Source organism: Ornithodoros turicata, chromosome 2 (assembly GCF_037126465.1).
Source record: "Ornithodoros turicata isolate Travis chromosome 2, ASM3712646v1, whole genome shotgun sequence".
In the NCBI taxonomy this organism is placed as follows: Eukaryota; Metazoa; Arthropoda; class Arachnida; order Ixodida; family Argasidae; genus Ornithodoros; species Ornithodoros turicata.
This window is the reverse complement of record NC_088202.1, coordinates 80,108,532-80,136,402: the sequence shown is the minus strand read 5'-3', so window position 1 is coordinate 80,136,402 and position 27,871 is coordinate 80,108,532. Positions and strand designations below refer to the sequence as shown.

At 46.9% G+C, this 27,871-nt stretch overlaps 2 protein-coding genes across 4 annotated transcripts in view; one reads left to right on the top strand and one right to left on the bottom strand.

Annotated features, from left to right (window-relative positions):
- The first annotated feature begins 158 nt into the window (after positions 1-158).
- On the top strand, positions 159-14,652 carry LOC135385616 (all trans-polyprenyl-diphosphate synthase PDSS2-like). Its single transcript, XM_064615048.1, has 5 exons — positions 159-1,057; positions 11,148-11,475; positions 11,928-12,158; positions 13,095-13,250; positions 14,277-14,652. The coding sequence occupies exons 1-5, from the start codon at positions 792-794 to the stop codon at positions 14,430-14,432; spliced, it is 1,137 nt and encodes a 378-aa protein (XP_064471118.1). The 5' UTR covers positions 159-791; the 3' UTR covers positions 14,433-14,652.
- The window catches only part of LOC135385615 (uncharacterized), a 31,266-nt gene continuing 17,508 nt past the window's right edge, over positions 14,114-27,871 (bottom strand). For 2 of the 3 annotated variants that reach the window (XM_064615045.1, XM_064615046.1), the window contains 7 exons: positions 25,797-25,853; positions 23,108-23,140; positions 23,004-23,024; positions 19,561-19,599; positions 19,280-19,449; positions 18,908-19,180; positions 14,114-16,318 (listed from right to left, as the gene is read on the bottom strand). In XM_064615045.1, coding sequence (XP_064471115.1) covers positions 14,744-16,318; positions 18,908-19,180; positions 19,280-19,449; positions 19,561-19,599; positions 23,004-23,024; positions 23,108-23,140; positions 25,797-25,853 — 2,168 coding nt within the window. In that variant the 3' untranslated portion in view covers positions 14,114-14,743. The remainder of the gene's footprint in view (positions 16,319-18,907; positions 19,181-19,279; positions 19,450-19,560; positions 19,600-23,003; positions 23,025-23,107; positions 23,141-25,796; positions 25,854-27,871) is intronic. The other variant, XM_064615047.1, reaches the window with a different exon arrangement.

Sequence of the window (27,871 nt, the reverse complement as noted above, 5' to 3'; positions counted from 1 at the left end):
GTGTGAATGCAGAAATGTGGAAACGTGTCCATTATCTTCCGGCAAATGTAAAGCGCAAAGGGCGACGGTATGTGATAAATTCACTACAAATGGAAAGGCTGCAGATATGAGGCACCTACCAGTCACCCGCGTGCACTTGCACTTCTCGTGCATTGTGCTGCGGTAGGGTACAGGCTCATATCGTCTTTGTTGAATTTTATACGTACGTTGTAACATGTGTTTATGTGTCCACACAAAAAATGTTCAAAAGCAATAATGACGTGCCCATGATGTCATAAAACGATATCCCAAACGATACGGGACCGGTAAAATTCCTATGCTCTGCATTCGGAAACCTGCCCTACCTTCAAGGAAATGCGCAGCACAAAACGCAGCACGCATTTTCCTCTGTTTGGTCAGCGCCAAACAATCACAGAACGGGAGCGAGCGCAATGTTACCTCTTCTTGTAATCATGACACCTGACTTCCCGTGAGCATCGCGAAAGCACCGCCATTGATAACGGTCGAGACACAGCTGATGACTTCCTTCTCTTTATTATCGATCACGCCTTCTTCCCTGAGTTACACGGACTGGTTCGTGAATGATTCCTCATCTGGAAGGGGTCATCACTTTCACCCACTTTCACTGAAGCAGTCTTCCAGGCAGCCGGCACTAGTAACAAGGCCAGGAGAGTGTTCACATCCGCGTTTCCTTGTTGAGCTCTTCGGCGCTTATGGCCCACATTTGATGCGGACAGCCGGCCGCACTCCTGGACTACCGTCAGTTCGTGAGAGACGCTTCTTCGCGTGCCATGGCTTCGGCGACGCGGGTCTTCGGGAGGCGGTTGGCGGCCAAGAACGCGGGTCCTGGAGCACGTGGATACGCAACGCCAGTTGCTGCAGCAGCAGCGCCCAGTGCACTGAGATTGAACCGCGCTATCCGACATGCCGAAAAGGTTACTGGATACACAACGGGAAGGATGTCCGAGAAGTTGATGAATTTGGGGGAGTTGCAAACGTTTTTGGGCACTGTGAGCAAGATGATGGGAACGCAGCATCCGATAGTGGAGTCAGTGAAGTGAGTAAAATTTCTGGTGCTTTATGTGTTGGTTTGGAAGTACGAGACTGGTTTTTCATACTATCGATGTGGTGTTAGCGTGATTGTGGATGTGGGCACGTTTTCCTGCATTTTCACTTTGCACCGGAGCAGTGCTAGCAATTCGACGTGTACGCTATGGACTGGCAGTAAATTAGTGGGAATAGAGTGACACAGACTGGTCGCAGTGCGCCTTTTCTGGTCGAGGCTGTCACGAAATTTTCACACGTTAGGCGCTAAAACTCACAACCAGCACAAGTCGCTTTTCCCCTAAGCTGCACAGAGGCTCGCGTGTGCTCTTACAATGGTCTTCTTCGTGCTTCGGGTTAGGAAGTTCGATAGTTGATTGTTTATCTCCATAACATGATTAACACTTGGGACACGACTGGATTGCAAAAAATTCGAATGTTCCTATGGAAATCGGTCTGCACCCTTATCCAAGATTGGCACATACTTCCTTAGCAACGGGATGAACCAATCCGTCATAGCGGTAATGCGAGCACAGTGCTATTATTGCCTCAGCGGCATACTATTCCTATTCAGTGCAGATGTGGAAAGTCGCTCCCGAAGCGACAGGCTGTCTGCTGTTTGAGATAGGCACATTAAGGGATTTATCGCGAAGTATCATAATTTCATGCAGAGAGTCGAACCGAAAATGTTATCGGTTCTTTTGGGGTTCTAGTTCGATCATAAGGGTTCAATTCCGGTTCAGCTCCGAAAAGCCACCGTAGCAGTTAAAAACCGGTTAATTCTAAACGGTTATGTCCACGAACCGGTTCAATAATATGAACTTGCCTCCATCGGAATGTCCCTGTAGGTGAAATTAGCCGCGGTACGTGTATTGCGCTGCAACATTTTCTTGTTATATTTAATTTTCTACGGCGGAGATTGCAATGCTCATGGCGGATGTTTGGAATGGTTTAACACGTAGCACGAGGAACTTGCACTATTAAATCAAGAGCTCTCATCCTGCCTCGAGCAACTGCCAATTAGAATTTCGTCTGAGAAGCTGAGAACAGGGAGGGCCGTATTATTTGACATCTTGAATATATTTTAATCGTAAGTGCAAACCGTACACCCTGCTTTCGTAGGAAATTTCAAAAATGACTTTGATCATTTCAATTTGCGCTCCCATAACATCTAGCTTTCACATATGTCGTGATTGGTCCTGAGCGTACTAAACGGTGACGATGCCCACTTGAGTGCGGCCAACAACTTTAGTACTTACTTTTAATATACAACGAAACATGCGTGTCCAGCACCAATAGTTATACGCCCCCCCCCCCCCCGCATGCCTCTGGGAATACTTTCAACTATTACAATAGTTTGTGCGATAGCTTCATACTGAAAAATACACGCACGTATCGTCACGCCATTATCTGACTACTATTACCTGCAATATTAACGCATGGTCTGGGCAGACGGTATCAAGAGTATCAACGCCGATTATTTTCGCTTTGTGTATAGAACGACCTGCTACGATTCAAAACGGGCGAAAAATATAATAAAAAAAAAGGCTTGGCCGGCAGCATTCTGGGGTTGTTTCGCGGTCTGCACCTTTGGACACTTGAAGGAATCCGAAAAGCAGCGGGTCTACAGCGTTCGCCTTGTCGTTGCCTTCTAACTCCATGCCTCCGTGAACCACTAACCAGACTCCTACCTATCATCACAACCGCCACCTGTGAATTTAGAGAGTGAGAAAGAGAGAACCAAGAAAAAGAAAAAAACAACAACACATGAGTATCGAGTAAACTGGGGAGTAATTGCAACTTCTAGTTCCCTAAATTGCAATTACCGTATTTTCCGGTGTATAACGTGCCCCTCTAAAAAGCGCCAAAGGGCCGCACAATCATGCTTTACTTATATGCACAATATATGCTTTATTTGAAACACATTTCGACAAAGCCGTTAAACTCCGGTGCAACAGAGTCTGCGTCATAGTATACTTCATTCTCCTCCCCGCTTTCGGTTTCGCGTCCCTTCTCAATCATAGCCTCGTAGCTTCTTCGGGATTTCGGAGCCATCATCCGCTGTGATTCTGACGGAAGACTGAAGCACTTCCCTACCCCATCATAAAAAAAAAGCGTCGAACAAGCCGTGCACAACCTGAAGGAGGCTAAAATGTGTACGTCACCGGCTTGTAAAGGAACTGTGCAGGAAAATATTTCCGTGTATTACGTGCAACGCGGAGGACCTCTTCAGAGCACTTTTTTTACTGCATACCGCGCGCGTTTACACCGGAAAATACGGTACTCACTATTTTAGTCCATTGTCTCTGAAATTTACTCCCCAGGGCATTAAATAGTTACTACATTTACTAATAGCTACTAAACTTCGAAAACGGTCCACTGGATGCAACAACCTACGTAAATATATGTGCTTTTTTGTGATGCTATGGGGTAAAGTATCGCCCCTGGCGATGAATTTCCCCATTCATCATATCACAATAAAGTTGTTGTTTGCGAATTTGATGAAACAAGGCTATACATAATTATCTAATTGTTTGTCCACAGAGTAGGAAATAGTGCTTACGGAAATAAGGCTTACCCGATATATCACGGTTGAATTCGAAGTATTTTAATTCATGCACATGGAATTATGTACATATTAACTGTGACGACAAAGCGTGAAATGCAGTACCGACTCTGTGACATTCATTTAGCGCCATGCATTTAGTCCAGCAAGCAACTCATGGTTGTGGCAACACTTTTAGTTAGTCCCCAAAGGGACGATTTCCTCACACAGAGTAAATTTAGTCATTTGTGCATCGTCCTTTGCGACGCCCTTTTGTGATGCTACAGCTCCCTGTTTCTTAGAGCGTGGCATATATGAAGTCGTTGGAAAGTCGAAACACTCTAACATAATTTTAAATCTCTCCCAGAGGTGAAAATTTGTGTAGGTGCGAACAGTTATTTGAACCGGTTACTGAATTCTTTTGTAACGGTACAATTCCGATTCGGCTAAAAACAACGAATTTCGGTTCGGCTCCACTCTCTGGTTTCAGGTACCATTTGCCATTTCGTTGATTGTTACTGTTCTCTCGACAATAAGCTTTGTTGATTTCACGTGCTATTCCTCGCAAGATTACTTGCTACTTTGGACACTTGCTACAAAGAATAAGATAATTGAAATGTTTAGTCGACTAGCCACATGCAACTCTCAAGCCACCCCCCGCCCTGCACACGGTTGAGTGTAACGCGTTGTTTTAGCATGCTCATAGGTAACATCGTGTCCATCATTACGTGAACAATCCTTTACTGATGCATATGAACACAAGTTGGCGTTGACGAATCGCATCGAGGAAGCGCGTTCACCCTTCACTGGCCGAGGTCGAGGATTCCAGCACACATCAGTTTAAATGCGCCCATTCCTGTAATCTCGGTCACAGGAATTTTTGAGGAGAGGCACGCCCAGAGCCTGAACGACGCGCAGTAGGCTCCGGAATGCCGTTCACTGTATCCGTTACTAACGGCGTCGCCCAGCAAGAAAGCGACAGGAGCCATTGTTCCGCGTTTTTGTAGTTATCCGCAAAAGTAGGGAACACACTTTCAAGTAAAATCATCTGCTAAGATCAACACAACGACGAAAGAATGAGAAAGAGAACCAAACCGACAAATTTTTAACATTGTTCAACGGATGTTTGTTACAGACGTCGCTGATTTTAGTTCTTCAAACACCCAATTATAATTAAAAACGCTCAAAGATAACCGCATGCAGTGTTTCTACAACGGCGGATGGACGGCGTCGCACGCGAAAGTTTCCGTACTCTCTCAAGGAAAGAAACTCCGCGTAACTTGATAAACACTTTTATTACAAGTGAAGAAGTCCCAAACACAGCTGCTTTTGAGGTATAACATATTATAACGAGCTAGATACTGCAGCAACGCGCACTCACGGAGCCATTTGTTGTGAACGCCGGTCCAGGGATTTCCCTACACCCCCCCCAGGGGGGGGGGCGTACACCCTCCCTGCATTTTCGCAACCCCCCCCCCCCTGAAATTTCTCAGGTGGCCCCACACAGCTCGGCCACCAACACGTTCTGGTAGCGAGTCCGGCGCAGCGTGTTACATCCTCTACTGTCAAACTTGGGCTGTAGGACCACAGTCATGCAGATGATCGTACCATGCATTTGTCCAAAATAATTTGAAAGCGACTGTTCAATGCATAGTAGAGCCCTGCCCAGCATCCGCAGTTCCTCTGATCTTCTGCCGAACGCGATCCACTCGAGCAGTCTGAGCAATTCTGCATGCCGCCATCTGTGGGGTCTCCGGAAAACTGGGGCGACCGGATGAACCAAACCCGAGGTTAATCCCTGATTGGCCACTAGTGCTCGTCGCCCCCGCCTCTTCCGTCGCCCATCGCTGAATGTCTACTCGGCTCGGACTTCGGAAAAACGCCGCGGCAAGCCGCTGGAGAAATTGCCGAAATGGTCTATTGTCAAAGGAAATATATTGCGGGAACTGCCCCTTCCCGCATTTCTTCTTCCAATGGACCAGTACGTGTCGTCCCTGGCGTGGGAATGCAAGACGTCGTGTTTTGACCCCAAATGGGCAAGGGGCACTTTTCGGACTGGCACGTCGCGTGGGGAAGTAGCAAGAGAAGATTGCAAAAAGAATGAGGAAAGAGTGAAAGAGGGTTGTACTTGTACTGGTTGAGAGTACAAAGCGTCGTCAAGTGTCTGTCTCGAACGTCTGCGCAACTACCCCAAAACATGTCAGCCGTGGCTGAGCCTGCGCATGTGCTTACTCGGAAAAGGTCCATTCATGCGGTTCGAGGGGAGCTTCGACTTGGCTGTAACGCGTAGGGTACACCTCGCCGGGACGCATGTCATATGCATATTCTCTAGTAGCGGAAGCTTTCGTTAAACCGCCACACAAGATAACAGCTACAGAATCAGCGCGTCAACGTAATCAAACACAGACATTACAGGCAATCCTCGCTTTTAGAATACTACAGGCAATCCTCGACAAACGAAACTGCACGGAACGGGCGCTACACAGTCACCGCGAGATGCCCTACGTATCAACTGCGAGCGGGGCAGATTTTAATTTTTGATTTTGTTTTAGCGCCGCGAAGCAACTGTGGCTATGAGCGGCGTACACATGTGGACAAATGCAGAGAGGACAGCAGGAATGAATGGGTGACAGGGAAGTTGGTATGCTTCCGGAGCCAACTTCCTAGGTGAAGTGTGTGCAGACATTCGTCTGGGAAGTCTTCGGAAAACCCAGGGAAAACTTCGGACAGCACAGTCGGTGGTAGGATTCGAACGCACCACCTCCCAGACTTCAGCTCGACAATGGCTACCACCAACGAGCGGGACGCCTTAACCTACATGGTCATGTCGTTGGTGAGCGGAGCAGTACGTATCACAGTATCACATAGCAGATGCGTGCGAAACAGAAGCTAGAGCAGTGCTGGGACGGTCATAATAGCGCTGTTATGTGATTATGAAGTTCATCTCTTGCATTGTACGTTCCACAACGCTATTCCAGACAAAAAATACGGTATCTAGTGAGACAATTATTGGGGGAAAAAATTCATACGTTTTCTCCATTTGCAGATGGGACATTTCGTCATTACGACGTATCCATTCGTCATTTCGACGTGAAACTCTTCATTGCACACACCTCACAACTAGCGCGCATCGCGAAATAGCGCGCACTTGTTATTCTTCACGTTGCATTACGAGTGTATTCGAAATAATGAGCATTGAGTACAGAATAGACCTGTTCCCAGTAGCCTATGGGACCCATAAACACCAAACACTTTAGAGCCCCTTTCATGCTATTCTTCCCTTCTAGATTTTGTCTGAGTTCGAACGTGTACGAACCGACAAGGAAAACACTTCAACACGCTTTCTTTCTCTTTTTTTTGTGTGTGTGTGCCTTGAAGTGATTTTCAAACTGTATCCTGTTTGGGGGATCAGTCATGCGTGTTTGTGTATACGGTTATTTCAATGTTAGGGTGTAGTCTACAAATAGCATCTTCAAATGAGTCCTCAATACAATTCCAGCAATTCTCTGCGCTATGCGTCAACAAAGAGGGTAGATGACTCGAATTGGATATTTGTATTAGCAACGGTTTGCATTCCAACAAGGTGACTGTCGATGGATCTGCAATGGAGGATGATTTAATTGCGTTTGAATAGGTTGCATAGTTTACATTCCTAAAGCTGACGGTCTGACGGTTCCTTAGCTGAAGCTTGTATCCGCATGGTAAACACTAGTGACACAGTGGCTCAGGATGGCACAGTTTCACGCCTCCGGAAACCTGGTTTATAAGCACGAGGATATGTGATTATTCTGCTCTCCTCCCGTTCCTCCTTTTGTCAGCCTCAAGGCTATGCTACGTACGTCGAGGCCCATTAACGTAAAGTAAGATAATCTGCGTAGTCAGTCGTTCTGCAATGTCCTGACTGCTCGCTGCCGCTGCGTTACAGAACCGTTCGTTTCTCTACCTTGATCAATGCATGGGCGGACATTTTCTTGAATCACTGAATCCACGCATGTTGAACGCTCCTTAACATATTGTTCCCCGATAAGACCGTTTCAGATGAGGTGAGAGCATATTTCCTGCGGTAGGATTCTGGTTAGTGGTTCACGGAGGCATGGAGTTAGAAGGCAACGACAAGGCGAATGCTGTAGACACGCTTCTTTTCGGATTCCTTCAAGTGTCCAAAGGTGCAGACCGCGAAACAACCCCAGAATGCTGCCGGCCAAACCTTTTTTTATTATATTTTTCGCCTGTTTTGAATCATAGCAGGTCGTTCTATATACAAAGCGAAAATAATCGGTGTTGATACTCTCGCTACCGTCTGCCCAGACCATGCGTTAATATTGCAGGTAATAGTATTCAGATAATGACGTGACGATACGTGCGTCAATTTTTCAGTATGAAGCTATCGCACAAACTATTGTAATAGTTGAAAGCAGTGATGGCCACTAACTACTTCTACAGTAGTTTAACTATAACTACTTCGCGATGGAGTAGTTTAACTAGTAGTTCAACTACTTTTCAGGGAAGGTAGTTAAAACTACTTCTTTAACTACTGCAATGTATTTTAAGTATATTTATAGCTACTTAACGTTGTCCATCAACACCAATCCCATTCTATAGTGTTCTTGGACACCTAAATATGAATCACAAACAGTGATAAAAGTGAAGGTTTAGCACACATGCACGGCACAAATTCCTCTGCACCTCCCTTCTCATCAAACAAGTAGCTCAAGGTAAAAGTCGGAAGCACAATCGTGCCGTAAAGCTTGCGGCAAAATAGGAAGTAGTTGGCGCCTGCCGTAACCTAACTACTGTAGTTAACTACTCGAAATAGTAGTTTAACTAGTATAGTTGCCACTACATTTCTGCAAGTAGTTAACTACTTGCCATCACTGGTTGAAAGTACTGAGGCATGCGGGGGGGGGGGGGGGGCGTATAACTATAGGTGCTCGACACGCGTGTTTCGTTATGTATTAAAAGTAAATAGAAGATAAAATAACAGAACGGCAAATGTAATCGGTACATATTTTTCTCTTCCTGAAGACGCTCCCACTGGCGTTCTCTTCAGTTGCGGACAGTCTGTTCTTGCACGCTGGGGCGAGGTTTTCACTGTCCTTGAATTAGTAGCCCCGTGAGGAACCGATCTCTAGCTGTCCCTATAGCAGCACAGGCTGCATGATGAAAAGGAGGTAGGAGGATGGTACCGCTGCTTCTTAAGTATAGAAACTTGTCTTTTGCATTAGCCTCTAGCTGTGGCGATACAAGTTTATATGTATAAAGGAACATCCAGGACCATACGTTTTAGTCCAAGGGCTGATCAAAACTGAGAGGACCAGAAAAACCTCTGCATGTATGATTTCTGTTCACGACCTCGCTCTGAAGTTGAGTGAAGCAAGAGCCACAGGTGGGAAGGAAGGGCCCAGTAGAAGAACAGCTTCTGTTCTAATTATCGGCAGCTCCCAACTTCTCATGCTTCCGTCTACGTTCACCGGAGCCGGACCGCGTTACCAAACACAATTTAAAACTGCATTTGACACATGTTGCGGTGGGTGCGTCCATTCCAAAGTGAGATTTTGGCGATCGAGCCCCATGCTGTGATTTGTTGTCGCTGTATAGATGTCACAGCATTTGTGCTACTTCTATCTGTGAGATATAGGACATCGATTTTTCTTTATTTTTACGGTGTTATATAGCAACCGGAATATGCTAATTTTATTTCTTCATTTCCCCTCTACGGATGGCGGACGTCAAAGAAAAAGCAACTTGAAGTGTCCATAGACACATAGAAGAGGAGGTAGCAATGAACACTTTCGCAGTAACACGTCAGTACAGCGATTCCTGTAGTATATTATCGATGCTCATCCGAAAAAGAGAAGAAAGCATACGTGAACATATCTGGACAGTACAATACCTATTCTGCAAAAGTGGAAAAAGAAAAGAAAACACAGATATGGAACTATCGAAACAGGTTATGTTCATTTAGAGGACTTCAGGTTTGACGTCATGAATGATGCCGGTGCTCTGTATCTTTCTTTTCCTGTCGGTTAAAACTTGAAGTGTGTGCGTCGTGCCACGGCAAGCTATGATTTAAAAATATCGCCGGGGCTTTACAGAGAGGAACAGCAAGCCTGGGAATGAAACACCTTATCAATCTTCCATGCTTGACAGCAGGCCGATCCCGTTTCTGGTGAGGGAACCTTTTTTCCAATGCGAAAACCCGGAGGTCCAGGCTAGTTCACGCAAAATATCGGTGTCTCATCACATTTATGGCGAGTTGCATACCCCGCATTGATACAGGTGTGGGAAAGGGGGGGGGGGGGTATACCTTGTACGTCAGGGGTCAATGAACCCCTGCCTAGAAGAGAAAGTGGGCCAGGATTGTTTGATCGGGAAGTGTTGGCTGGCAATGACTTTCTTGGCTGAGGGGACTTTTGACCTTAATTCACGGTTGCGACGGTATGAATGCGGAAACGTAAGTCTACAACAGCTTCGTCTTGACCGAGATTCGGCGGAGAGCCATTGCGAACGGGGCAGCGGAAAGTTGCTTGTGTACAAGTATACTCATCTCTGGAATGCAGAGAGAGTGAAGAGGCAAAGTGAACTGCGCGTGTGGTAAGTATTGTACCGTGAAATTAAAACGCAAGTTGCTTACGCAGCCTGTCCGTCGTCATCTGCTAGAGAGCAGTGTTCTCCATTATCCTCTACGTTTGTTTTCGCAGCAGTCTAAGAGATCTACTAACAGACATTTACCAAGCACAGTGACGATGGATAAATTTAATGGATAAGTTTAATTTCCAGGGTTCATCTGTGCGTCCGCGTTAGCATTGTTGTCAAACGTAGTGGAATTTTTCCGCTCCGCGCCTCAACGTTCATGGTGCTCCTCATGAGCTTCGAAAACGTTGTCGTCGAACTCCGCAACTGCACTGCCTATTTGCTTCGGGAATTTGATCCGAATTTCACTATGTGTGCATCTCATTACTTCACAATCTTGTCATCTGGGGTTGTCCATCACGAACGAACGGACCAGCGCATTGGCCGAGCGGGTTAAGGCATCCCGCTCGTTGGTGGTAGCCAAAGTCGTGCTGAATACTGGGAGGCGATACGTTCGAATCCCGCCACCGGCTGTGCTGTCTGATGTTTCCCCTGGGTTTTCCGAAGACTTTCCAGGCGTATGTCGGCACAGTTGCCCCCAAAGTCGGCCCAGGACGCATACTAACCCCCCTGTCCCTCACTCCTTCCTACCCTTCCTTCCATCTGTCCCCATCTGTACCTCGCTCATAGCCACAGTTGCACCGCGGCGCTAACACGAAATAAAAAAAAATCCATCACGAACGAACTCATAAGCAGAAGGGTAGAAACTCCAGCGTACCGGCAAGGAAATGTGAAGGGAAGTGCCTCAGGAGCAGGACGAAAGCCACCAATATTTCGAACAGACTTCGACACTTTTGGTGCCCAGAAGAATATCACACACTGTTTGAAATATCGGCGGCACTCATCCTGAGTCACTTCCTTCACGTCTAATCATAAGTGTTCTTTAAAGCAGAATTAACTAACAGGACGTCCTTCTCTCGCTCAGACAGCTCCTGTTTCAACAAAGCGCCAATATCCAGACGCGAGGTCTGTTGGTGTCGCTGTTCATCAAGGCATCAGGCATAGCACCGGAACAGACAGAGAGTCCGGAAGTCATTCTAAAACGGCAACAGCTGGTCATCAATGCCACTGAGGAGTTCCACGCAGCGCAGACTATCCATGCTTCGGCTGTAGATGTCTCTGTCGCCGAGAGGACCAGCCTCGATTCCGTTGTGCTGGACGATCTGGAGTTGGGCAACAAGATGACTGTTCTAGCTGGCGACTTTTTCTTCTCCAAAGCCTTCCAGACAACAACGAACATTGGAATTCCTGTGGTTAGTCCTGATGTTCCTTGAGTAAGAGTAGTATTTTACAACGTCCGAAGCTAACACTAACGTGTGACACAGTGCGAGAAACTCAAGACTAACAAAATTGGGGAAATATTAACAAATCCTATAATTAAAATTCGATTGGAAAATTAATTCGGGCTATAAATTCGTTTGAGAATTGTTCCGCCGCCTGAATACTGCTCCGCCTTTCTGTTTTGGGTGCATCTGGCATATCCTGGTATTTTTATGTACACAGCTAACAGCGGGTCATTTTGTAGCGCTATTGAAAAAGCGTCAGAAAGCGCAGAATGTGCAACCGCTGCACAACCAACGACTGAGCGTGAGTGCGACCCAGGTGGAATGCCCGTATGTGCTACCCTTACCCTTTGCGAAAGAAAAAATAGAAAAAAATAGAAAAAAAAAGTTAATCCCGTAACGACATGCAAGGCCTTTTGCAGATGTTGCACATCTTCGGGACAGCAGTGGAGGACTACGTTCGCTCCTATTTCGAAAGTGATCTCAGGCAGGTGGATGCTGTCGATGCTATGTGGTGGGAGACCAAGACAAACCTCAAGACCTGTAGTCTTTTGGCATCTGGATACAGAGCTGCCACCATGGTTAGCGGGCTCAGTCAACAAGAGCAAGACAGAGCATATGAGCTAGGGAAACACATTGCACTTGCGTTTCAGGTAAATTCTGCCATCGTCATATATTTAGTGACGGTATAGTGTGGTTATATTAAAGAAGGGTGAAGGTCAGCTCTTTTCTTTTCTTTTCATTTTTTGCTGCGGCATATTGACTAGCAAATACGATGTGCTCTGACGTAAGAATGATGCTCTATAGCTAATCTGTAGCGCGTGCGCATACTATGGAAACCCATCAACTCAGTAGTAATTCGTAATTCCGTGCCACGTAATTCCGTAATACCGTAATGCCGACGTAATTCCGTAATATGGAAAGTCCTCCACAAGTAGGGCCACACAGCGTCCGCAGCGGACGAATTTTCAGTAAATTGACCTCGCGCCGGTGCTACGTCACACGAACCTCATTATGTCACGCCAGGAAATCGGACAGGACCTGAAAAGTCGCGCCCCCTCTCTCACGGCTGCTTCTTTAGGAAGTTTTTGTAAATTTAATTGCGCAGTCACAAGACATATGTCAGCGAAAATATTGTGTATGATGGATCCCGATACCCTGCATGATGAATGAAGCAGGACTTCGAGCAATGATCAATGTCAATTCCTACCCCTACGAAAGGTAGCAAGTCCGATGGGGTAGGAATCCTACAATATATTATATCCTACAATAATTTCAGCCGTGTTGTTGCATTTTAGTTGATATTCGTGCCACAGACTTTATGTTGTCTGTCACCCTGAGCCTCACACTGATGGGAGGACATGTTCTACGTGGTCCTCTGGCGACACCTACTCAAACGCACTGCTGACGATGGCCCAATAACGCCGAAACAGTTGTCCAGTGCTGGTAGTATACGACGTTTGAGTTATAAATTCGTGCACTACGTGCGGCTAAAGGGCTTCTCTTTTCGCCTGAAGAATATAAGATTTTTCAAAAACGAGACTTGTTTACACGACACGTGAGTTCATGTCCTTTGATATCCTATGCAGACCTACCACGAAACGAAGCAGTTCCTGGACACATCGTTTTCGTCGGGCATTAACTATGATGTCACAAGTCTCCCGGTTGTGCTACACATGGAGACACATCCGGAGTTGTTAAAGTCAGTGCAAGACGGCAAAGTGGATCAACTCAAATTCTCAAAGGTAAGAATATTCGCAGTCATCCAACGGTCCATATGGGCGACAGAGGGGACACTGGATAGCCAAGACAAACCACTGCGCTAACTTCGGTGTTATTTTTGTTGAGTGTTACTTTTCGTGCGTCGTGTTTACTTGACCTAGATCGTGTATCTGCAATGCTGGCTAAGGCTGGACCTCCCTCTCAGCAAAATCCTGGATCCGCCCCAGGATGTACGCACACATTCGCGACGCTCTATACTCTTTGCTTTCACTTTCCTTCCGTGGTCGGAACGAAGGTTGAGTCAAAAACCTAACTTTAGCGTAACTTAACGTAACTATGTGATGCTCCCTACAGACCATAGCGCTCCGATATGCATAGTATGCGTACTTTCGAACAGCGCGCAGTACTTGACACACCTTACTTGCAAATCTACTCCAATTACCTATTTGAGTACTTCGCAGGTTCAAGTAGGTGGCTATATGGAAGGCTTTTTCAGCGTTACGATGGTACCATGCAGAACACTTGACTAATGTGACATTGTGATGCTCGAGCTACATGCCTATAACTGACCTCACGGATCCAGTTAGTTTAGTTTCCCATTGTTAACGTTGAGGGTGACGTTGAAATGAATATCGGACGACTTTTACAACCAAACCTCTCATTCGAGATTGTTGGTTGCTTAATGAATAAAACAGGTAACCGTTGTATAGGCTATAGGCGAATTTTATTATTATGGCTATTTCGCATCCCGTCTGAAAAATACCACCTCATTTGTGCATTCGAACGTTAACACCTCAAGAAAATAGAAAGCATAGTTGATTGATCTCCTACCAAGATATCTGGAGATATGCAGCGAAGCGATATGCATGTGAAACAATGAGAAAGAACTGGCAAGCACTGTGAGAGTTTCTCGTCTATAGGACACACAATGCTGCGAAACTGCACATGAAGATAACGAGCGAAATTGGCAGCGAAGACGCAGTGTCATGGATATAGAGCAGTGTGCAGTTCACTGAATGTGTACCTGCATTTTGTCGTCTTCCTGCCAGGTGCATTCCGAAATCGTCTCCGGGGACATCTTGGACAGGATACAAGTCATGCTTGGCTACTACATCCAGGAAGCCCAGTTGCTGGCCGAAACGCTAGGACCATCAGACGCGGCGAAATCCCTTATTGGCATCGTCAACAGTCTGCGGGATGTCTAACTCAAAACGCCCCTGAAGTGATTTGAGTCATGTCATTACAAGCTATATTTTACAGCCAAAGGCCTTTGCAGGTGCATCCCTGAGCTGCTGCTAACGCTTTACATGTTTTACCATTGAGTGTGCTCTGTTTGCGTACAGTTGTACAGATACATTTTAGCTTTCCTTTTAAGTGCCTCCCGCTGAAATATTGATGTTTGTAAATAAATTTATTTTATACTGCCGTAACGAATTATCAATCACTCCTGTGGCCCACAGCAGGCAGTAGTTCTGGATATACTTATGAGGCTAAGAATGTATAATTGAGAAATATCCTAGAATTCGCATTTCTCTTTCGGTGTCATACGCGACATACGACTGCAGTTGAATGTCTCATGAAACAGTTCATCGTTCATCACCGGTAGAAGGCAAGAGTACATTCGACTTTCCTGAGCATCAGCATCGTAGTTTCCGGGACAGTACGGTAGACAGAATCTGCTGAAGAAAGCACGTTGAAGCTCATACCTTTCCCGTCCGGCCCTTGCGCCCGCTTCCTGAATCTCGTGCACAGCTTGTAGCGTCAGTATCGACGTGAAAATACCGTAATACTGCGTACTCCAAGCGGGATTCCGAACATACGCGTAGTAAATACTCAATTGCTCCAAGTAGCACTTCTCCAGTCGGAGGAAGTTCGTCGTTGTTCTTGTCATCCACCAATTTTCACCGACTGGCCGAAGGTCTCCCATGCTGGGCCCACGAAATAAAACCTCCTTCAACAGTGCCGTGGCTAACAAGGTTTCGATCGGTGCGGTATTCACAAGCGCTTCGGAGAGTTCTGGATAGAACGTAGGTGGAGCTAGATAGGCCGTTGGAAGAACAAGAGCCCGAGATTCCATGACATATGCTATGGTGGATGCCTTTTGAAGGGCCTCGTAGGTCCATTCTTCCTTGCGAAATGCGAAGTCGTCGCATGAGCCAGGCGCTTTCAAGCTCACTCGAACGAAGTTCGCAACAAAGTCGCTGGCAATGAGCTTCACGGCAAAATTGATGCGTGTGCAGCTGATGTCTGCATGCAGTCCTTTGCTGAAACTTTTGAGGACGGCTTCCTTCAGCATGCCGTTGACCGCGATCCTGTCATCGACAGAGAGCCAAAGACTTCGATTCATTACGCCCGTCAACTTCTCGATCAACTGCGAGAATAAAGCATCGACTCGTCGGCTGGCCTGTGCTGTCAAAAAAATTCTTCCCAGTACCATTCCCCAGACAGGAGAGAAAATCTCCGCCGTAAGTTGGAAACATGTATCAGCCGGTTTCGGCAATTGACTGCCGTGATGGAAGGCGTACTTCAGGAGGTTCAGTGCTAAGTGAGTGGCTACGTAGACGGCACGAACTTTGTCAGGTGCCCCATGTAGTGTATATAAGGCAGTGCATGTTCGGTTGAAGCTCGTTAATCGCACAAAGCTTCTCACTGTCGAGGGAAGCCATCGGGGAACGTTGCTTTTTATCATGTTGAGCCACTCTTGCGCCGATATGATTGCGCACTCTTGCTGCATGTCTCCTACTTGTATGCTATACGACCTTACGCCGTCGCTGCTACTCGAGAGTGCCTGATTCAGCGTGCCATCGAGTTCAAGTGTTTCGGTAACTATGCTGTCATTGATGGTGGTGGAGGTTATGGTTCCGATAATGGTGGACAAGAATGCACGGATCTCTGCTTGGTCATGCGTTCCAAAGAAGTGATCTTGCAAGGTTCCGCCTTTCCCGATGTGGACCATAGTGGTATCGTTGTCGCTCGTCTCCAGGCGCACCTTCAGAACTGTGTGGTATCTGGCACGGTACGAGAGCCGGAACATGGTACTGAGAATGGCGGTGAAATTTCGTCCATCCATCATCATGGGAACGGCTATGGTCTGTGAAAGAAATTAACGGCAGCGCAGTTAAGGTCAAATGTCCGCAAGAGCACAGTTTTGGGCAAACGAATGACACCGCTCCTTGGCGTCGACGGCGCCATACCCATGTATAGCGTACCCATGTACCCATGGTGTAGCGTCCCAGTTTATTGGCATTGTTTGTGTTCAGCATAGAAGGTACGATAAACGACCTTGAAACCAACTGCCTTGAAAAACGCGCGTAGTGCCAGCAAGCGTGTGATGTGTCAAATTCTAAAAGGGCACTGAATCTAATGCCGCTTCACAGGTTGACACGATACGCGCTTGCTGGCGCTACGCGCGTTTTTAGAAGTTACAACAAAGCGCACCTAGGCTAATTAACAGGACAAGTAGTGTGCGGCACATTTTGTTGACGAATGGTTCAACACAAATTCGGAGATGCTGATTAGCCTTTCAATCAACGAAGTACATCAGGCTGAAATAAGGAGCGATCCCTTCTGTATTTTCACGGTAACGGAAGGCACAAACCTTCACTTTACTTGGCGTTTCCGCGTACGTCTGATTCCGGCAGTGTATGTGTGTGTGGGGGGGGGGGGGGAGAAGAAGAAATGTAAGTAAGAACCGATCTCTCGTCGGAGATATCGCCTTCAGACTTCCACGAGATCTCCAAATCGAACATTTTGAGACGTTGCTCGGAATTCGCCGCGTTTATCCCGTTCACCTGGGAGCCGCCGATGGAGCTCGAGGACATCTGACGTCACGCGCTCATCAGATTCTCCCACAATGCTCTGCGACAGCGGGCGCGCTCCATGGACGTTCGTGTCGGGCGGGCGGCCCAGCGGACTCATAATCCTCAAAATTATGCCCATCTGTACACCGTATTTGCAAAATACTTGTGGCACCATAATACTACGTAAGAATTACACCTTGTTCGGACCCTTTCTTGCAAATGACAAATTTCGCTTCCGTTGTCCTTTAACATGGGCATACACTTTGGAATGCATGCCCCCACTTCAACGCTAAAGGGTAGGTTGCCTTCGGGGAGAGCGTGCGGGATAGAACAAAGAGCCAGTCCGTCAACACACACATGCTTGGCGCTTACAAGCTTCATAATACCTAGAAACCAAGATGGCGAAGAGGGTCCTCTCAAGGGTGAACCACATATGCAACACTAGAGACGCTCATTGGATACGGAACGAGGCAATTCGCAGGGCCGGCGTCTACTTTTCGCCTACAGGGGGACAAGTTGGAAATTTGCTCTAGCCCCCCCCCCCTCCCCCGCCCGCTGTATTCTTCATTTTGTTCCCTCTTTGTTCGTCCTGAAGCGGCGACTTCGTATCTGAAACTCGTATCGCATTTTTGGCGGCCCTCCAACAGGTGTGCTCAGAAGGGGTGGTTATACCCCCTTTGCCCCTCGTAGACGCCAGCACTGGCTATTCGAGAAACAGGAAGTCACGCAAGCGCCACTCGTGTACAGCTTAAGGAAAAAAGGAGTAAAATGGGGAGTAATTGAAGCTTCTAGTCCCCTAGACTGCAATTACTCCCCATTTTTGTCCCCTAACATTTACTCCCTAGGACTGGAAATTGTCACTGAACTTCGCAAATAGTCTTCCGAATGCAACAGACCTACGTGTGCTCTATGTATGTCGCAAGATTTTATATCACTCGAGATATCACGGTTGGCGGTTTGATTCAAAGTATTTTCATGCATGAACACGAATTCTGTACCTGGTAGCGTTAGAACAGAGCGTGAAATGCGGTCTCGACTCTGTGACATTAATTTACTCCTGAGCATTTACTTCCGAAAAGGGTCTATTCTTTGTGACAATGCATCTGGTCCCCCGAAGGAATAAAAGCACTCTTTTTTCCTTAGCGTGCACCATTCTGCTTTTTACCGCGAGGCAAGGTGCGCGAACCTAACCTAACCTCAGTAAACATTCTCCTCTTTACCGCGAGGCAAGATGCGTGGACCTAGATTGACCTAACCTCACTAACAAGTGATGCACCACTGCGCGATGTCCGGTTTCTAGAGCAGCCTCGTTCCCAGCGTTGGTCTTGTGAGTGTCGAATGCTGAACACGTGTAATTCCCCCTCTTCAACAACTGATCCCCCATGATAAACCCGGCACTAACATGTTACGAACGATGTTTCCTACAAGCTCCGTATATACGCCGTTTTCACATGTCGCAGCAGAATGTTTGTTGTTACGGAACTGGAAGCAATTGAAGTTACACACAATGACAGCTGACAAAACAAACGCACTTCACACACGGAGCCCAGAGGCAAGAACACGACTTGGATTGGATTGGATACTGGGAATGCCGAGGCGGGGTGGTTGATATAGGCCGTCCCCGTTGGACGTTAGGAGAAGACGACGCCTCTGCGCATAGCCGCATACCCTTTGTTCTTTTCGCATTCTCTCTCTCAGCGTTACTTCTCTTCTCCCCCGCCCCCCCATTGATTTTTATGCTGTCAGCTGTTCGGACAGTGTTGAAAACTCATTATGACATAATGACACCCTCAACGACACTTTCACTGATTGGACGTCACTCAAGAACTCTCGGCCTCAGTAGGAAAATCAAGACAAGTTCCTTCTGAGAGAAGACGTACCTCAAAAAAGCGACGAAGGACAACGTCGAGTGAGATGACGCTCCCGAAGAATGCGTGACAGGAACGGAAGAAGCGAGACACAAACTGCACGGCATGGTCTTTATGGTAGCCGTGTAGCAGAACCTCGATTGAACGACGATCGAAGCTGGTTCGAACTTCCTCGAGAAAGGAAGGGCGTCCCTCCGCAGAAAGCCACCGACTGCATACGTACTCGTAGAAGTTGTCGCATGGATCCACAGTATGGTTCACTATTCCGGTGATGTACAACATGGCCTACAGGTCAAGCTTCGTAAGTGTTGTTGTTTCCTTTTTTTCGTGTGTGTGTGAAGGATAAAACGTAATGAGTTCTGCCATCTAGACGTGGGCACACACCTTGCTGCAGTCAACAGACGAACATGCTCGAATAGGTCGTGGTGGTTTTGACATCAACCCGGTGATGGCGAGGTACGTCGCCACGACGGCCCCAATAGCAAAGGTCACCATTACAACTGTGATTTTCCGTCGTCGAGATCTCAAGTCCTTCATTCCTTCTGCGGTCGTATCTGCAAACGTTCGATAGCGAAACTTGAAAGATACTATTCACCCCCGCGACCCAACAAACGTTTTTTGGTATGCCTGTACACACGAATCAAGTATAGCTTCGATGCCCTTACCCCTTTCAAAGGCGGCGTTTGCTTCCACATCTTCTGTACCTATAATACAAACGACAGAAGAGCAACAGGGCAGCAGGAAGAGTAAGCTCTTGTTATACAGTTTACAATATTCAGCAGTACCACAGTTTATTAGTACCGTGTACGTTTAAATAATGAAACCTTAAAGGAACGGTCGCGTCCGCATTTCAAAACCATGTGTAATTTTGTTCCTCGTGGACCACTGATTACGATATCGAAAATCCCATGCGAAGGACTGGCGTAAATTCATGACTGGAATACACGACAAGAGCACACGCCGAATGTTGAGAGTATGCCGGAATTCCCTCTCTGGAAAAACGAGGAAACTTCATTCTGCAACCGGCCAATGATGGCACGTCTTCGAGAAAAGGAATGCCACGGCCGTGCGGGCGTCTAAAGCTCGTTTCCACTGCCGGGCGCACGCTCACGTTGCTTGAAATGGCGACCCGCGAACGGCAAGTGTATGGTGGCTAGATGAATATTGTCTGGTGTGAGAGGCGGCGCAGCCGAGGCGGCCCGTTCGCGGAAGACGCCGTCAGGTGGCGCGCCAACACGGATGTATGCGAAGATGCGAAGGTTCTCCAGAACGCTCCCGAAGCGCGTCTGCTGAACGGGCCGTTTTCGCCCATGTGGCCGAGAAGTTTTGAGGAGGAATGGAACGGTGGGGGGTAAATATCAATGGAAAACAAAACAGTAATGGTAATAGCTTAAAACACATTGAAGACCGCTTATTCAAGCACGCAAATGAACAGGTATTCAGCTTTGTATGTCCCATGCGTAGCTTGGACGTCACAAAGCTGATGGCAACCCTCCTTTTTAACTTTTGTATCTCTTTCTTTTATCAGGTTACTTTTCTTTGTTCATTCTTACTTTTAGTTCTTTTTTTTTTTAATGTCGCAGCAACGAGGCCAGTTAATCTTTCTTTTTGTTCCTCGATATAGTATGTACACAATGAAAACAAAGAACATCTGTAGACGAGTCTGAATGCTCACATAAGTGTATTCACTGATGGAGACGCGCCTCCTTTGGAAGTTTGTTTTTTGCTCCGCTCTGCGCGAGGACGGTTAATGCCCTTTACGGGGAAGTGCATCCTCATCATGCATAGAATTTTACAATGTTCATTGTGAGATATTCGCTATGGGTTTAACAGCCAACATGCTCAAGGCTTCGCCTTGTCAGTGATGGGAAAAGTACCTCAAAATTATACTTAAAGTACCAAGTACCTGGCGTCATTAGTACTACAAGTACAGTACAAAGTACTAGGCAAAGTACTTCAAGTATTCATCAAGCACATTGCGAATTTAATTTGTATCACTTTGCATTTCACTGTTTAGCATATGTGTCTTGCTTGTTTGGCAAAACTTTAGCGAGCATTCTTGACAAATGCTCTAAAGCCATTAAGTCCTAGGTTAAGTGCTAACCCGTGAATATGATCTTAATCAGATGTCATAATTTGCAGTTTCATGTAGAGAGGTAACGAGTCATCTGGGCTGTGATTATGTATTATACCCTGACTGATCGAAGATCACCTGCCTAGTGTGGTGTTCCGGTACTAACCTTCTGTTATAACAGGCTAGGAAATTTCAAGGGGGGAAAAAGTACAGGCCAACGGAGATTATATATTTCTGGGCATTCCATGGTGCTTTTTGAAATACAACATGTTTAAAAAAGAATACCAAGAAAATAAAAAAAGATGAAGCACAATGCAAGCCATGATTTTTATACGACTGTGATCTGCTACAATCTAATCCATGTGACCAAGTAAAAAACGTAAAATGTAAAAAGTAAACCATGTTTGTCTTTCAGAGTGTTCATCATGTAATGCAATCACACACTGTGATATAAAATGATTATTAATTGCTAATGAACGAGACAATATAAGAAAACATAGAACCCTGCACTGGAAGAACTGAAATGACAATTGACCAAGTCATTGTGCTGCCGGTTGCAGTGTTATAATGTGGGATGTCTGTGCATTCCATTCGTTTTACACAATCGTAGAAGTGTTGATACTTATTCAACGTTCCAAGCCTCTCACAATAAATTTGATTCAACAAATATGCCCTTTAACAGCACAAAAATCATGTTTGGTAAAATGTCAGACGGACTCTTGGTACAGCATCCCACTAAAAGCATTTATGGGCATGTGATGAGCATTTTTGATACTCTCTTGTGACTTTTTGTCTGGAGCCAAAGTTTGTGTACTTGAGTACGTGATGGGAAAGTATTTGGAAAAAAGTACTTTAAGTACGGTACAAAGTACGCGGTTTAAAATGTACTTAAAGTAAAGTACAAGTACACAGAAATGTACTTGAAGTTCTACTTGAGTACTTGGTACATCAAGTACTGCCCATCACTGCCCCTAGCACATGCCAATACTTCTAGTAGAATGTCTGCATGCACTTTATGATATGACAACAGCATTGTGAATGTATCTTCAAGTTTGGAGACAAGCTTGAAGAGTGTTCTGAATAGTAGCGTGGGCCCCCCTGTTGAATTCGTTCATGTACGACGACGGATGATCGACGCTCTGTTCGCTTTTGCACGCCACTTTTTCTTCACAGTGGCGTCAGAAGTCTGCTAAAGGTTCACCATTCCACAGAAACAGTGCACAGCGACCATAAAGTAAAATAAAGCACTTGAAAGACGCGACAGCGTCGCTATCCCACCCTCTGATGTGTCACGGCGAAAGAACTCCGCCCGGGGACCAGCCAGAGCGCCCAGAAACTAGCATACATCCGTGGAGCAGCGCGCCTGGTGGCCGTCTTCCGCAAGAGTCCCGCTCCGTCGGATAGGAGGCTGTGGGCGCTCCTCACACCAGACAATATTCATCTAGCCACCATAGCAAGTGTGTCCACAATCAAGTCACCCGACGGTCACAATACTCTCTCGAAGTATCTCGACGAGAGCGAGACTTGCACCACTTCCGTATCCGTTGTCCAGTCAACTGCTCAGCTCCGTTTCGCGATTTGCTATGACGCGCGGCGTTAAAACAACAGCAAAAGGGGCGTGTACACCACGTGGGGAATGTAGAAGTGAACAAACGACGCGTGTTCTTCCCACGATTGGTTGGCCGTCACCCGTCCGCCGGTGTCGCGCACTAAGCGACTGCTTGGACGGTGCCAGAGAACGGGCCTCTAAGTGACGTTTTTGCAATTGCGGGCGCCGTTGCGGTTCCGGGCGGGAGCCCTGCAGTGGGAACGAGCCTTTGCGGGGCTTCCGGACTCTCACTCCTCTGTTTACGGAGTGACGTCACGCCGGAGTGACGTCACGCCATACTGTTTCCCGATGCCGAAGACAGTGTCATCGGTTTCATAGATGGATTTCCGAATGTGACCGCCCCGTTATGCGCTGAGCTGCGTTTATATGACCAAAAAGTATGTCACGCCTTCATTATTGTCGATTCATATGCGGGAAATAATTACCTTGCAAGTCCTTGTTGCCAGCTGCGAAAAAAATAAGCGAAACATTGTTTAGTAGGACGACTACGCATTTTATGTTTCAGTTAAGGTGTGTCACTTTTGTTTACCATCTATCTCGCTTGGTGTTGATGACATGTATCCTGCAACGAGTGAGGAAATCGAACGTTACGTGCAAGCAAGAAAAGCACACAGAAAGGAACGTGCTAACGTTTGAAGTGCAAATACCAGGGGGTCATCGAAAAAGAACGGTCACATCAAGCGAGAAGTGACCATGTTGACAATGAACGGCAGCGACATCTATAGGAATAGTTTCATTACAGACGGTGGCTGCGATGTACTGCGAAGTATGCTTCTGCGAGTATAGACAATGGCCTCGCGCACCAGTCGGCAACTGATGTTCCGTCCACAACTTTGTTCGGAAGAGTTGACTCAACGCCCATTTTCCGGATGCCGGAAAATACCTCTGGTCAGGACGTTGCGTTGATTCATTGGATGTGACTTAATGGCGCTTTTGCGTTATCAGTTACGTTGTCAGTCGCGTTATCGCTTACGCCAAGTGGACTCTCTGAGCTCCTGGCACTTTAGTCACTCGGAAAATCTCCATCGCGCACATCCTTCTCCATTTCCCGAATAATACAAACATTTCAGGATTACACGACTCTCGCCCTATCATTATGACGATATTGCTTGGCCCACGATCAAAGCCAGCTCACCAGAGCCATGGCCAAACAGGACAGCTAACCTGTCTGGAGGACCTCAGCGTGAAGCGCCTATCATTACATATTAACAAAATTACGGCAGACTAAAAGGGTAGAGTATCGCCTCTGACGATGAAACGCCCTTTTCTGTTATTTTATTCCGTGTTTGCGCCGCGAAGCAACTGTGGCCATGAGCGACGTACAGATGTGGACAGGTGGAAAGAGCGGGAAGGAGGTGGGTGACAGGGGTGTTAGTATGCGTCCTGTTCCGACTTCGGGAGGGACTGTGCTGACATTCGTCTGGATAGTCTTCGGAAAACCCAGGGAAAACCTCAAACAGCACAGCCGGTGGTAGGATTCGATGAAAGATGAAAGTCACTGAAAAGGCTAGCCAGCTGTAGGACTCGAACCCACATCTTCTGGATTGCCGGTCCAGGGCTCCACCAACTGAGCTAAGCTAACACGCCTTCTCAGCGACTTCCAAGGGTGAGTCATCTGAAGGGACAAACCAGCCACTCTCTCTCACTCATCCTCCTTTCACTGTTACATTTTTGCTCACTCATACACACATTCATACGACGGGATCGACGCAGGCGGCAACTGCTACAGGCTTTGTATGTATTTGTCCCTTCTATGTTGTTCCAGCCTCAGAACATCAGTTCTTTCATGTAGGATTCGAACCCACCACCTCCCAGTCTTCAGCAGGACCTCGGCTACCTCCAACGAGCGAGACATCTTAGCCAGCTCTTCCATGCCGCTGGTAGGCACCTTATTCATTATCACACGAGCTGTGCGAACGTTCGAAACGAACTGAATAGGACAGGGATAGAAATTGGAACAGTATTCGCAGGCAATTTTTAGTATATTCTCAGTTTATAAGTTTCTGGATATTTTTCGTACATTAAGGAAACGAAGCATACCTTACTCACAGCTCTTAGCTGTGAACGAGAACAAGACAGCTCCACGTGTCACACCATAAGACATGTGGTACTTTATGGCGACTCTAAACCTAATCCACTCGATTGACATCGTGTCAATGCGGAGTGGATTGAATGTCGAAAGCGGCAGCGTAACGTACTGACTCTGCGGCATCAAAAAGTGTTGCAGAATCGGTACGTGGTCGTTTATCTCGCAGTAAGCCAGTCTTAGCCTACCAGCAAAAGTAAAGAAAGGCACGTGCGCATTCGATGTCGTGATCGCCAGGAATGTCCTTCTCCTCACGCGAACACACCTTATGTGTGTGTGTGCTCTGACTGCCGCTAAATCCTTATTTTCCCGTGTGTAAATAGAAAACAACTACTGCAACAACTGCAGTTATCAAATAAAGGGAGGTTGGATGCGTCAAAAATAGAAATACTTCGATGAAAAGTCCTTAAACTAGCACTCTCGCGGTGTCGGTAAGGGATATGGAGACTTTGAATGGACTATTGAGTCAAACCTCGATTTATGAACAGCGAATGTTTCTCGAAAAAAATGTTCACAAAACGAGGGAATTCATAGATCGAGGTCTTAAATGACTAGAAGAATATTCTCCGCTAAGTGTTTATAAAACGAGGGCTGACTACCGTCACGAGTGTTGCACGGAAGAACTTCCGAGTATTTCCAAGGCAGCTGCAACGTGCAACAACGACAATAACGATAAAAAGGACTGCCAGGTACACAAAACACAAGAGTAAAAACCGGGACTGGTGTACCGAAAAGGGAAAAAAAGTGTGAGGACAATACTTAGGGTGCTTGACGTTTCGAGCGGACGCTCTTCATCAGAAAAAGGGGAAACGTGCAAGACATGTAGAGCAACGCCGCAGACACGATGCGTGTCTGCGGCGCATACAGCATACAACATGAGGCATACAACATGGGCTCCTGTGAAGCACTTGAAGCGATATCTGTTTTCAGGAATGAGCAGTACATTTCACAGAGCCCCAGATTCCTGTCCCCCCAAATTTATAGCTCAATAGCCTGTTTTCGGTTGCAACACACGACGCTGCAGTTTTCCCTAGTGTAAATCTCTGTGGAATCAAATCTCTTGTGCATGCCTTACTGGTGTTGATGCCACTAGCGTCACTATTTTATTTTGTATCTGTCATTCATCACGTACCTGCAAAGCTTGGTACCCGTGGCGTCGACTCCTTTTCTGTAAACGAAGTACTGGCCACTATGAAAAGGACGAGAAGCAATGCTATCATACGCAAATGCCATGGACATAAGTGGCTGAAATGTTTAGATATTTTTGCGAGTCAGTGTCAGCTTACGGGCTTATTTTGTTGACTATAGAAAGCAATGTCAGGAAGTCTACAAAGCACTTTCCCCAAAAGTTACTCCGGTGTCCCTTATACTTCGTGGCCCCCTGCCAACCGATTTCCCAATAAACTAGTACATTAACAGGAGCGATGGAGTTTTGGCGGGGGTCGGCACTTGTGCTGCTCGGTTATACGTTTGCTCATTCATGCTCAGATCATTCACCACAACGTGCATGAATGAGTTTTGGCAAGCAAGGAGTCGGGGCATACACACTCCTGGAGAAAAGGTTTGGCACTTATACCCTTGAGGTGGTAACGAGCTGTCACATATGTTAGCCCAAAAAGCTGTCAAGGTTAAACCCCTTGAATGGGTGGCAACATTGAACCCTGTTCGCATGGTGTAAAACTGCCACCACTGGGTGTTACATATACCCTGTGCGGACGTGTATGCGCGTGTGAGTCCATCTCCTAGTGGTATATCCGCGTATGTCTTCTCCTTCCCGCCTCTTCCACGCGCATTTAGCCCTTTAGAGCTACATTTGACTGGAAGTTATCTTCATAGACGGATCACCAAGGGAAAGACGCAAACAAGTTAACCACAGTTACAAACATGCAAACTTCACGGACAAGGCCACACGCTCAAAGCACAGGTTAGGCTGAAAGGTCGTGCAGATTCCCGCTAATCACAAATGTGGTAGCAATTTGCCGGAGAACGAACACATTAAGGATAGTGTTAAGCAACAGGCAAGCTGTTAATATTGGCAGCGACATTTGAAAGCTTATGCCGAAAGAAACCCACACTGCAAATTTTATGTGCGACAGAAGATTCTAAATACAGTCGACCCCCGTTTATCCGGATTTCATTTATCCGGATCCCGCGGTATCCGGACAAAAGGCACGGGAACGGATTTTCCTCCATGTATTTTGTTCTCGTGTATCCGGACTTCAGCTTCCGGACTCGGACAAGAATTCCATGGAACGAAAGTCGAAAATTCTTGTAATCCAGCTTCAGATATCCGGACTACCGTGAGTAAAAGGAGACGCTGACCCCGCTTCGTCACCCTTTTCCCCGTGTTGGGGTTATTCCCGCCACACGTCAGGGACCTACATTCCTCCGTAGGGGAGACAACCGTGCACGATGACCCCCTTTTCTATTTGTGTGCGTTGGGTCACGTTGACCAGTCGAGTCATTTGGAAATATCTCGAGCACTGTGCGGTTCTAGAGGGGAAAACTCCAACCCGAGAGCCTGCTGCTTACGGCCCGTTGGCCGATGAAGACATTCCCTAGCTGAGCTGCGATCCCTGATGCAGAGGCTCACTGCGACTGCCGTAGATGATGCTGCGGTTTCTGACTACGTTGACGATGATAAGGATGATGACGCGTGTGCAGCTATGACTGATGACTGTGTGATTGCTGCTGTTGCCTCCGATGATGTGCAGCAAGACGGTGCCGATGACGCCAGTGAGAAACAAGGCTCCGTCATTGACACTTTGCGTCCGCACTGACATTCTTCGAGCAGCGCAACAGCGTGGCTCAACTCTATGCAATTAGTAAAAGTTTGCAGGAATCGAGTGCCTACACTACTATGTAACAGCTGTCATTGACGAGATCTCTGTGTTTTAATTAAACCTTGCTCCGTAGGACGTTTCTATTCGGTCGTTTCATTTATCCGGATGCCCCGGTATACGGACGATTTCGCCGGGAACGGCACCGTCCGGATAAACGGGGGTCGACTGTATCTGTAGGGATTTCCCCATGAGTGTACACCCTCCCTGTATTTTTGCAACCCTCCCCCCCTGAAATGACCCCACCCGTTCTGGTAGTGAGTCCGGCGCAGCGAATTACATCCTGTACTGTCAAACCTATGCTGTTGGACCACAGCCATGCAGATGATCGTACCATGCAAGTAGTATTCAGTCATGCCGAGAGAGC

Coding starts and splice junctions, on each gene's coding strand:
- LOC135385616 (XM_064615048.1), top strand. CDS start 792: ATGGCTTCGGCGACGCGGGTCTTCGGGAGGCGGTTGGCGGCCAAGAAC. Junction 11,476..11,927: donor CGAACATTGGAATTCCTGTG/GTTAGTCCTGAT, acceptor GGCCTTTTGCAG/ATGTTGCACATCTTCGGGAC. Junction 12,159..13,094: donor ACATTGCACTTGCGTTTCAG/GTAAATTCTGCC, acceptor TATCCTATGCAG/ACCTACCACGAAACGAAGCA.